The 11,516-nt window shown below is 52.0% G+C and overlaps 1 protein-coding gene across 1 annotated transcript; it reads left to right on the top strand.

Moving 5' to 3' along the window:
• The first annotated feature begins 421 nt into the window (after window positions 1-421).
• On the top strand, window positions 422-7,654 carry POU3F2 (POU class 3 homeobox 2). Its single transcript, XM_025444701.3, has one exon. The coding sequence runs from the start codon at window positions 727-729 to the stop codon at window positions 2,056-2,058; it is 1,332 nt and encodes a 443-aa protein (XP_025300486.1). The 5' UTR covers window positions 422-726; the 3' UTR covers window positions 2,059-7,654.
• The last annotated feature ends 3,862 nt before the right edge of the window (window positions 7,655-11,516 follow it).

Genomic DNA, 11,516 nt, shown 5'->3' on the forward strand with positions numbered 1-11,516 from the left:
CGCACCCCCCCCCCAACACACACACACACACCCTCAAGTGTTCCAAGTGGCTGTGGTCGAAAGAGGGCTGAGGCCGCCCCCCGCCCCCTCCCGCGCCCAGCTCGTCGGCTAGGGAGACAGATGGGGGGCGGGGCCCGTCCTAGAGGGGCGGAGGAGCCCCGGGGTTGGGGAGCCGGGGTGGTGAGAACTAGGAGAATCTGAATTGGGTGGAGAGGGGGGACCGGAGGAGGGCCGAGAGGACTCGCGCCCGGGGAGGGGGGGCGGGAGGGGGAGGGGGCGCCTCTGCGCCAATCGGCGGCGCCGGCCTGGGAGGTTGCTAGCGGTATCCACGTAAATCAAAGGGCGCGGAGCCAATGGGAGGGGGCGGAGGGGGCGGGGCCCAGGCGCGTGCCGCCGCGAGCTGGCGCTGCCAAGAGAGCGGGAGAGAGCTGGAGAGAGCAGGGAGAGGGGGGAGCGCGGAGCTAGTCGGAGAGTGAGCGAGAGCAAGAAGGAGGGAGAGGAGGAGAAAGAGAGCGAGGGCGGGCGGGAGGCGGCGGCGGCGGCGGCAGCGGTAATAGCAGGAGCGGCCACAGAAGGCGTCGGAGCGGGCGTCGGAGCTGCCCGCCGGGGGAGAGAGAGAGAGAGGAGAGAGAAAGGGAGCGAGCGAGCAGAGGAGCCCGAGGCGAAAAAGTAACTGTCAAATGCGCGGCTCCTTTAACCGGAGCGCTCAGTCCGGCTCCGAGAGTCATGGCGACCGCAGCGTCTAACCACTACAGCCTGCTCACCTCCAGCGCCTCCATCGTGCACGCCGAGCCGCCGGGCGGCATGCAGCAGGGCGCGGGGGGCTACCGCGAGGCTCAGAGCCTGGTGCAGGGCGACTACGGCGCGCTGCAGAGCAACGGGCACCCGCTCAGCCACGCTCACCAGTGGATCACCGCGCTGTCCCACGGCGGCGGCGGCGGGGGCGGCGGCGGCGGCGGCGGGGGCGGGGGCGGCGGCGGGGGCGGCGGCGACGGCTCCCCGTGGTCCACCAGCCCCCTGGGCCAGCCGGACATCAAGCCCTCCGTGGTGGTGCAGCAGGGCGGCCGCGGCGACGAGCTGCACGGGCCGGGCGCCCTGCAGCAGCAGCACCAGCAGCAGCAGCAGCAGCAGCAACAGCAGCAGCAGCAGCAGCAACAGCAGCAGCAGCAGCAGCGGCCGCCGCATCTGGTGCACCACGCCGCCAACCACCACCCGGGGCCCGGGGCATGGCGCAGCGCCGCGGCCGCCGCGCACCTCCCGCCCTCCATGGGAGCGTCCAACGGCGGCTTGCTCTACTCGCAGCCCAGCTTCACGGTGAACGGCATGCTGGGCGCCGGCGGGCAGCCGGCGGGGCTGCACCACCACGGCCTGCGGGACGCGCACGACGAGCCGCACCACGCCGACCACCACCCGCACCCGCACTCGCACCCGCACCAGCAGCCGCCGCCGCCGCCGCCCCCGCAGGGCCCGCCGGGCCACCCCGGCGCGCACCACGACCCGCACTCGGACGAGGACACGCCGACCTCGGATGACCTGGAGCAGTTCGCCAAGCAGTTCAAGCAGCGCCGGATCAAACTGGGATTTACCCAAGCGGACGTGGGGCTGGCGCTGGGCACCCTCTACGGCAACGTGTTCTCGCAGACCACCATCTGCAGGTTTGAGGCCCTGCAGCTGAGCTTCAAGAACATGTGCAAGCTGAAGCCTTTGTTGAACAAGTGGTTGGAGGAGGCGGACTCGTCCTCGGGCAGCCCCACGAGCATAGACAAGATCGCAGCGCAGGGGCGCAAGAGGAAAAAGCGGACCTCCATCGAGGTGAGCGTCAAGGGGGCTCTGGAGAGCCATTTCCTCAAATGCCCCAAGCCCTCGGCCCAGGAGATCACCTCCCTCGCGGACAGCTTACAGCTGGAGAAGGAGGTGGTGAGAGTTTGGTTTTGTAACAGGAGACAGAAAGAGAAAAGGATGACCCCTCCCGGAGGGACTCTGCCGGGCGCCGAGGATGTGTACGGGGGGAGTAGGGACACGCCACCACACCACGGGGTGCAGACGCCCGTCCAGTGAACTCGAGCGGGGGGAGGGGCAGAGCGCGGGGCTCCCCCTCCCCTACGGTCCACGGCCCTTCCCCGGCCCCCTTGTTCCCTCTCTAACTTCTGATTGTTCTTTTATTTTAATTATTATTTCCCCGTCCCTTAAAAGGAAAAAAAAAAAGATTAATAATAATAAGGAAAGCAACTAAAGCACTGGACTATCCTTTAAACGGTAGCAGGTGTAATGATGTGTTTTGACCTTTACAGGCTAGTACCCAGGCAATGGAGTGGAGTGTCTCATAGAGAGAGTGAGGAGAGAGTGTGTAATAGAGAGAGAGAGAGAGAGAGAGAGAGAGAGAGAGAGATGGCAAGCACTGAGTTAAATACCTGGCAAAACTAAATAAATTAACCAAAAAGGAAAAAAAAAATCCACCAAACCGTGATAAACACAAAACAGCTTCCTGATGCTCGGAGTTGGCACATGCTGCTGTGTTGATTTAATGTGGATCCTCATCAGGAAAGAGGGAAAAATACACATGTGCTTTGATGTAGTCAAAATTTAACCACATAAATTTGCACTGCAAGAAAATTGAAGTTTACATGAACAAATTCATGAACAGATTTTTCTTTCTCCCACCGTTAATTTTGAAATTGCCGGGTTTTGTTTTGTTTTGTTTTATCCAGCAGAGAGAGTTGCAGCCAGCCCTTGGCTACTCTCCATTTCTAACGTTGTCGCGTTGCCCCCTTGTTCTTACTGTTTGTGAACTTTGGTTACTTTCGGTCCCCCCACCCCACCCCAACATTGGTGTAACATCTATTTGCTTCTTTTACCAAAGCAAAAAAAAAAAAAAAAAAAGATTGGCTTCGTACAAAATAAATCCTTCTCTGCTTTCAGGAAACGTGCATGGTCTACCCGCTTTATCCAAGGCAAGAATCCAGTTTGGAATACAAAAATGAGTCAAGCATTGGTTTTTGTTACCAGCCACAAAGTAAACTTCATTTTCAGGCAGTGTTTCTGGGGGAGGTTGCAGGAGGGGAGAAAAAGAAAAATCGATAGTGAGTGACTGATTGCTTCATTTTATCAGGCGGGCCCATTGTGAAAGAGCTCAGAGGAAATGTGGAGGTTAAATATATTTCCAGAGTTGTCCAACAGAAAGTGGCACTTTGAAGAGAACCAGGGAAATATATATCTTCAGAAGCCCCTGTATAGTTCTCTGCCTTCAGTTTTAATAACTTAATTAGGAGGAATTATTTGTGCTGACAGCAGCAGTTAAACTTTGTTCCTCTAATAGCTTTTTTTTTTTAACATAAAGAAAATAATCTGGGAACTTAATGGTGTATGCATAGACTGTGTCTTACCACACAAATACCCACATGCATACAGAGGATATCTCCACTCTAGACTGGTTTTGTTTTCACTAGCTCATTTGTTTATCAAATCATATTTAAGGTCCCACACCCTCTTCTCTTATAATTTATTACAGAAAATACCAGTTTGACCTGGACAGCTTTTTTCTCCCTCTTTCACTAAGGAAGCCAAATGAACTGGGGAAAAAAAAAATTGCTATTTTCTATCCTTCCTTTTCTCCCTTTGTTAATAGTTTTAAGTGCGTTTTTTACCTTATCTTGATGGAAAATGGTTAACTCCCATAACAAAAGACTCTACTGGGAAGTGTAGGTGAAAAAAAAACTTCTAACTGTATTGAAAATAAATACCATTAAACTGTGATCAGTTAAAACATTTAAAAATAATCAGCACAAAAGGGCGCTCAAAGGGAAAACACTTTTTATTAATCTTCAAAGTTTGGGGCTTTTTTCTGGTTAAATATTAGGCAAATTTTTCTTTTAAGACATTAAATTCTCAATACCATAAAATTATGGTTCAGCATCAGATTAGCATTGCACTCAGTAGTTAAGGTTTTAGGAAATATGCTTTATATTGTCTCTTCAAACACCTGTGATTGTTTCATTTTCAATGTTTTTGCAAGATAAATGATGACTTATAATGGGCATATTTATTTGCCTGTATTTCATTTCCCCCAACGAATGTCACAAGGAGATGGGCACGGAGCTGCTGCTTCGGGGTGCATCACGCTGCTTGTTCCTGAGGTGTGGGGACTGGCCTTTAGTGAAGCAATCCAGAGCAGGGCAGATAGCCAATGGTAAAGGGAGGAAATGAATTTTCAGATTCTTATTACCAAGTGGGTAAGGTCAGATGCTGGAGTTCAGGGGACGAGTCTATAGCTCCTCTAACTCTCATAGGTTTACTAAGATGAAAGTTACCACTGAACCTTACCACGATGTATATATGTTTAATATCTGTCTTTTGAAATGCAGAAATAGTTTAAATGTTTCTTTGTCTATTTTTCTTTTTTTTTAATGCTACCCAGGGAAATATTTTCATATCATTTTTAAGTGGCCTGCCTCAATGTATATTTATTTCTTTTAAAGCAAAAAGGTTCTGGAAACTGTTTTTCTGTAGCTTTAAATGAGTAGATGAGCAAAATCTATATGGGATGTAATTTTTTTTTTTTTGTTCAGTCTCTTTAAGAATACTTTGTTTTGGTACATTTGGTTGTGCTTGTGGGGAAAATAAAAACGCAGAGATCCTTATATATTTATGTTAAAGTAATATTTTATTATCTACATAAAACAGAAATGCACAATACCTTCATAGTTTGTTCTAATTATTGAAATATCTTTATTTTATTTTTAAAGATAGTGCCAAGTTTTAAGGGGGGGGGGAGAAAACCCTAGACCTTATACTGACTGAGTTGAGTTGTGTGTAAAATACTTCCCTTCCTTTATACTTCATAAAGTTTTGGAATAAATTTTATGCGTATACTGCCAGGTTTCATGTTTATAACTTTCAGAGCTTTTCTTTTCTTTTCTTTTCTTTTTTTAAGAGACTACTGTTCTGATTCTAATTCACTTTTCTTTGCAAAAAACTATCAGTTCCAGACCTTTCAGTCACTACACCTATAGCATTAAATTGAAATGGTCATTGGGTTTGAGCCTCGATTTGTTTGCCATTTCATGGTCCGACAAAGAGATGTTTGTCCCCTTTAAATATATGCAGATATCCCTACGTCTTCTTCTTTCCAGGTTACCTTTACCTTGACTGATTGTGCTTTTTTTTTTTTTTTTTTTTTTTGGAGAGCATCAATGGAACTAGGTGGACTTTAATCTTTACCCACATGTTCTCACAAAATTTGGGATCTTAAAAGCAAAGCTTAGTTAAAGGTATTCTTTTTAATCATTAACAAATACCTTTCAACAAAGAATAACTCTGACAATGTGCAAGATGTGTGTTTACCAAGTGATTATTGGTGGGTCCCATGTATGATGCCTGTTAGGTTTACAGAAAAAAAAATGGATTTTGCAATGGTTTATATACTAGTGTCTTTTTCTCTTCGGGCAAGCAAATAGGCTCCAAAGCAGGGCGAGAGAGAAAAAAAAAAGAAAACAAAAAAAAACGAAAGAAAGAATGTATGGAAGACACTCAAGGCTGTGATGCTAATAGCAGATTGTTTCAGATATTCTTAGAGGGAACAGTATACTTACCAAAATCAGCTTAAGGTTAGTGCCACATCCAAGCAGTGTTGGGTTAGTTTACAAGTTTGCTGATGTATTTAAAGTCCTCCTTGGAACATTGGTTTAAGTATAAATGTCCATTTTGAAAGGCAGTTTCTGGGCTTATTACATCTGATCATCTTTTCTAACTCCTAGTCAATATTACACAGGTCCCAAACAGATTCAGCCAAATGATCTTATCAATAGTCTGAACGAGAAGTGACAGAAAGAAGAAGTGTTTTGTGACCGCAGACATGCTGATGGGTAAAATGTTTAAGCTGGGTATAGATTTGAGTTCTGGGTCAATATCCTCCTCCATTGTAGGCAGAAAACAAGCAGCATCTGCCCTCTGCAGGGCATTTTAGTGGACCTTGAGAAGGCGGTTTTTGTTCTTAGCCACAGGGGCTACTGACTGGAAACCATCACGTGTTAAACGGACACGCCATGGTTTTGACCCATGCTTGCCGTTCAGATCCTAAAGCTACTCAGGCAGTTTCAATGCCGGTTTGGGGGAATGTATTACACGCCAGAGTGAAAACCTCTATCACTGCCACTGGGAGAAAGAAATGTGTGGGGCAGTCCTCCCTAAGATGTTGGCTAGCCACAATGACAAACCCCTTCTTTCCCCCCAAAGACAATAAATGCAGAATGCGGCCATCCTGAAAGAGCTCCTGTGTTTCCTCAAAATGTGTCACTTTTTAAAATCTATGGCATAAGATGGGGGAGAAACGATCATGTGGGAGAGTTATGTGAAGGTCAGATAGAGGGAATGGCCACAAATAATATTATGCTTGGCACTTGTAGCCATTTCTCGGTTCCCAAGAAGTTACCTCCTGTATATCTGAGATGGCAGCAACAAAAGCACTCTTCTTCACCTCCTGCTCCTACCAGTGGAGGCCACACACTGGTTGGCAGGGTTTTCCGATGACATGGCTTTAATAAAGGCACTCACCTTTCTCATCTTCTTATTTCTCCAAGAGCAACTAGTAAAGAGATGCGACAGCAACAATGGGGAAATATGGCAAGTGAGTCCTTTGGTACCTGTGCACGTCTGTGTAAATGCTGCCTTCTTCTGCCTCTCATTTGCCTTCCTGTGAAGCAGCTTGTTGTAGTGCTGGGGTGCTGGGTGAGAGAAATTACCGTTTTGTCACTGGTTTCTGTGATTTGTCTTTGTTGATTTTTCAATCAGTTTATAGAACCCTGTTCTAGATTCTATTGAATTCCTAGACAAGTTAAAGAATGAGATAAAGAACCGAGCTTTTAACAGGAAAAGAAGGATGGTGAAGGGAGGGTCAAAGGTAAAAGGGTTTCTTTGGGTCTGCTTGGATATTTCAACGAGGCAAAAGGGACAGTGTCTATTTAAAGTGAAGAATGCATCTGGAGGTACTAGCAGTGAATCTTGACAATATGACTAAATGGGATGTTCAGCTAAATTTTATACCAACAGTATCCCTAATGCAAGAAAGTTTACTTTTTCAGTGACGCATCATCTCTTAACTGGGGGCAGAGGGTGGTAGGAGAGAACCAGGGCTCCTGGTACCTATTCTGGCCACTTGGTTCAGTACAGGAAATAATGCAAAAGTGGCAGGGGCTTGCCACTTGGCTAGAAAAATCAAGGAATAAACTTGCCCACCTCTGTAGAACTTGGGCCAGAGTTATTTCAATGCTTCCTCATCTAGAGGCGGGTACAGGAGTGCCAGAAAAATGGCTTTTTAGTTTTCTTAAAGGCTTCGCTTGGTTATGGAGATAAACAATCAGAATATTTTCACATTGTTCTTGTGTTTTGTGGGAAGCTAGGAAATTTGTTTCCTCCTTTATTTTTTAAGAAAAAGAAAAGTTAACTAACTCTACCACGTAGTACTTTACCTTAATAACAACTCTGCTTGGCTTAGCTGTTAGAGGTTTTAGAAACAATATCATATCCCATCAAAACAACCCTGGCCTCTTATTGTTAGAATTCTGGTTGTTGATAACATGAAGATGTAATTCTTTTTTTAAAAAAAAAAATGTCTGAAATGTTATTTAATACACCAGTAAAAGTGCATCTATATCTTAAAGTTTATTCCTTTCACGTCTTTCTGAGTTTTTATAGCTCTTTGTCTGGGATTTGGGGGGAGGGGGGCAAAAACTTCCATATGCGATTCGTACGTGAAGAGCCTGGGCTCTGGAGTGGTCTGTAGCTGGCGGCAAACAGCTCCCTGCTCTCAGAATGGGGAGCTGTCATCTAGAAAAAAAGAAGGAAATAAATGCCCCACAAAGACTCACTTGTCACTGATTTTAGAAAGACAGGGGAGCATTAGGACCCCATCTGAGCAATATGGAGGGGATTTTGATTGTTATAAATTGTATACGATTAACTCTCGGTGTGCAGAACGACGGCAATAGGAAACCTCGCTGTGGAGTAAATTTGAATCTGCATCCTTTTTGATTTGGGGCATATATTTTTCCTCCCACCAGTGTTTCCTCTGGGTTTGTTGTTTAAACGGGGGGGGGGGGGGAGGCCACACGCACAAAAATATGGCCAGAGTTTGGCAAGAGAGTGGAGGGGCGGGGGTGGGGTGGGGTGAGGGGTGGGTGGAGAAAAGGAAAAAGTTTCTTGCGGGTCTGTAACACAGATTAGCCTGTTGTAAATCCCTGGGCTGGAGGTTCAGGCAAATCCTCGTGCAAAGGGTGCAGAGTTCTTTCCCTCTCCCAGTTTTGGAAATCTCAGTCCGTCCGAAGAATCTTTACGTTCCACAGCACACGACTCTGGAGACCGTGATTTGACACTAATAACTTTCTGTCTGTTTGTTCCCCTAACAAAATATTCCTGCAAAGTTGTTCCAGCGGCCGGCCGAGGCGGGCCTGTGCTCGGCGCCCGCGCCCCCCGCGCCCCCCGCGCCCCCCGCCTCCGCGCAGGCCCCGCGGCTCCGAGGAAGGCCCGCAGCGCCCCGCTCGCCGGCGTCGGGAGGAGAGGGGCGCCGGCAGCCGGGCGGGGCCCGGACCCCAAGCCCGGCCCTCGCTCCGGGACCCCGGGCAGCCCCGCCGCGGCCCCGGAACCGGGGGACTCCGCGGCTCCCACCTCCGATCTCTAGGGGGAGGGATCGCAGCCCCGACGTCGCGGGCTAGTCCATCACTCTCACTCTCCGGGGACACCCTGGGGGGGGCAGCCGACGATCGGTGGGGGCTGAGGGGTGAGGTGGCGGCTAGCGGGAGGAGGGCAGATGCCTTGGGTGCAGCTGCCGCCCCTGGGGGAGTTGGGGACGGTCGCGGCGAGCTGCCGGGGCCTCTCTGGGGGCGCGTGCGGGCGGGGGCAGAGATGCGAGGGGCGCCCAGGGGGCTGCGGGCTCCGGGCTCCGGGGCGAGCGCATCTCTCGGGCCGCGGGGCTCCTCCGCCTGACTCTGCAAAGTTGGGCCCGGGCCCCCCGCTTGCTCCTGCACCACAGAGGCGGTGGCGGGGGAAGGTGCCCCCAGGGAAGAGGGCAGGCCCCCCGCCCCCCGCGCAGGGAAACTGGGGAGGGAGGCCCGGGGCTGTAATTTGGCCTTTTCTCGTTGATCTGTCCGGGGGCGAGCAGGGCGGGGGGCAGGAGCGGCGGAGCCAGGGAGCCCCGAGCTGGCGAGCGAAGTTCTGAAGCACGTTCCCTCCAGCCCACACCCCACACCCCTCAAACTTCTGGCTGCCTCTGACCCCCGCTCCCGGCCTCCGGGGAAGAAGACCCTACCCGCCAAGAGCTGGAGCCTGGAAGAGAGCTGACCTCTCAGCACCCCCCCACCCCGGACCCCGACCGCTCCCTGCTGGGCCTCAGGTCGCCCTTTCATCTACGCGGGAGGAAAAGCAGTTCCCCAGCGAAGGGAACCAGGGAGCCCCTCTGGGCACCCCAGGCTCCCAAGTCGGAGACGTGCGGGGAGGGGCCGCGCGCACCTCCCCACCCGGAGGCCTGGGGTTCTCCTCTGCAGTCCGGGCTTCTGCAGCGCGGGGGGGACGCCCCCCTCCACTCCCTCACCCCCCACCCCCCACCCCTAACCCTCCAAGGCGCCTGGGAGGAGTCGCCTAGTGGGAGGAAGTCACTCCATCCTTAAAAGCCTCGTAGACGGGCGCCGCGAGTTCCAATGCGGCCCTCTGCCTCCGGAGGAGGTGAGGCCTGGCGGGGAACAGGGGCTCGTGGGGGGGGGGGGGGGCCGGCGGGGCCACGGGGGCGGCGGGCTGGCCGAGGAGGGGTGGGGAGCCGGCCGGGGCGGGGCGCAGGTCGGGGCTGGCGCCGGGCCGGGCTCCTCGGGCGCGCTGGGCCTCCCGCTCGCTCCCGCCGCGCCGGCCCGCGGCCACTCTCCGCGCCCCGCGGCCAGCCCGGGCGGGGACGCACGCAAACAAGGATGCTTCTATTTACTCGCCTCTGCCTGTGGATTTCTAAGACATTCAGCAGGCACAATCATTAAACTAATTTGTATTTGATTGTTTGGGCGGACGGAGGGTAGTTTTATTGCGCTAAGCATTCAAGCAGGCACGCATCGCTGATTACCAGTATACATTAAATAAAGTTGTTTGTACACATTGTCTTACCACATATAGGCAGAGGCTTATTATTCTAATTACTCTAATTAGTGCATTGAAATGTTTTCTACTTGATTTGAGGAGACAGTGATTAGTTCTATTACTTCTTTTAACTCGTATTTTATGGAAAACTGTTGGTGCATGTTCAAATTACTTTATTTGCCCCTGGAATATAACGCTGACCCAAACGCAGTGAACTGCACGGCCCTCGCGGGGGCCCCAACTTTGATGTGGGCCTCAGCTTGGAAGAGGCGTTTGTTATTTATTATTTCCCTCCACCACCACCCCCCCCCACCCCCCGCGCGCGGCCCGAGTCTCCCAGGCCCGCCGCCCCCGCCCCATCCGGAGCCCCAGATGCGCGCCCCGCGCTGGCCGAGCCCAAGCAGACGCGGATCCGAAACCCGCCTGGACGCCGCAGCGCCGGGCCCGCTGCCCCGCCAGTTCCCCGGCTGCGATTACTTTTAAAAGACGCCCTTAAGCGTATTTTCCGTGAATCTGTTTCTTGAGCTTTAATGTTACTATTAATTGATAAGATCAGCTCATCAAACATACTATTTCGATAGGGAATTGTAATTAAAACCTTAATCCTGTTTGAGACTTTTTTTCCCCCCTTTAAATTCCTTTTTCTTATGGAAGGGGTGCAAAGTTCACTATAAAAGTATTATAACAGGGAGATTAATTCGTTATCTAAATAACAATCTTTGCTATTGATCCAACGTACTTTCCTCCACCTTTTGTGTTGGTCGGGGAGACCCTTAAAAAGGAGACTGTGACAAAGCAGAAGACTTGGACCGAGTTCCGCAGACTCGGATCGACTTGCAAAACGCGGGGGTCCGCGGCCTCCCCCCTCCAGCAGCGCCCCGAGGAGGCTCCCGAGGTGGGTCCCGGCCGCCGGCGACGCCCCGGGAAGGCGCCGCTCCAGGGCCCCGCAGGCCGGGCAGCCGGGCCTCCTCGGCGCGCCTCTCCCCTGCCGAAAGGGAGATCCGCTCAGTTTCTGGGTAAATATTCCACCGGTTCTGCTTTTACTGTTAATATTTAAACTCGGATTATCCCGTCTCTAAACGCGCGTTCCTAACCTTTGCGGGTGGCTGGGATGTAATAAACCCAGGCGGGGCCGGGCGGTGCAGCCTCCGCGGCCTGGGCCGCAGCCACCCCGCCCCCCTCCAGCCCCCGCCCCCCGCCCCCCGCCCCCCGCCGCCACAGCCGCGCGGGAATGAAATCAGCGCCTCCCGGCAGCTGACGGCTGAGCATCCAGGACGCTCGCAGGCTGAGCGAGGCCGCCCTTTATCCCGGGCCGAGGCGTCCTCGGGGGGCTGCAGATGGAGCTGGGCAACCCTGCGGCGCCCAGGGGGAGAGAGCGAGCCCCGGGGCCCGGGCGGGGGCTGCAGCCC

The sequence above is a fragment of the Canis lupus genome, chromosome 12 (genome assembly GCF_003254725.2).
Source record: "Canis lupus dingo isolate Sandy chromosome 12, ASM325472v2, whole genome shotgun sequence".
Taxonomy (NCBI): Eukaryota; Metazoa; Chordata; class Mammalia; order Carnivora; family Canidae; genus Canis; species Canis lupus.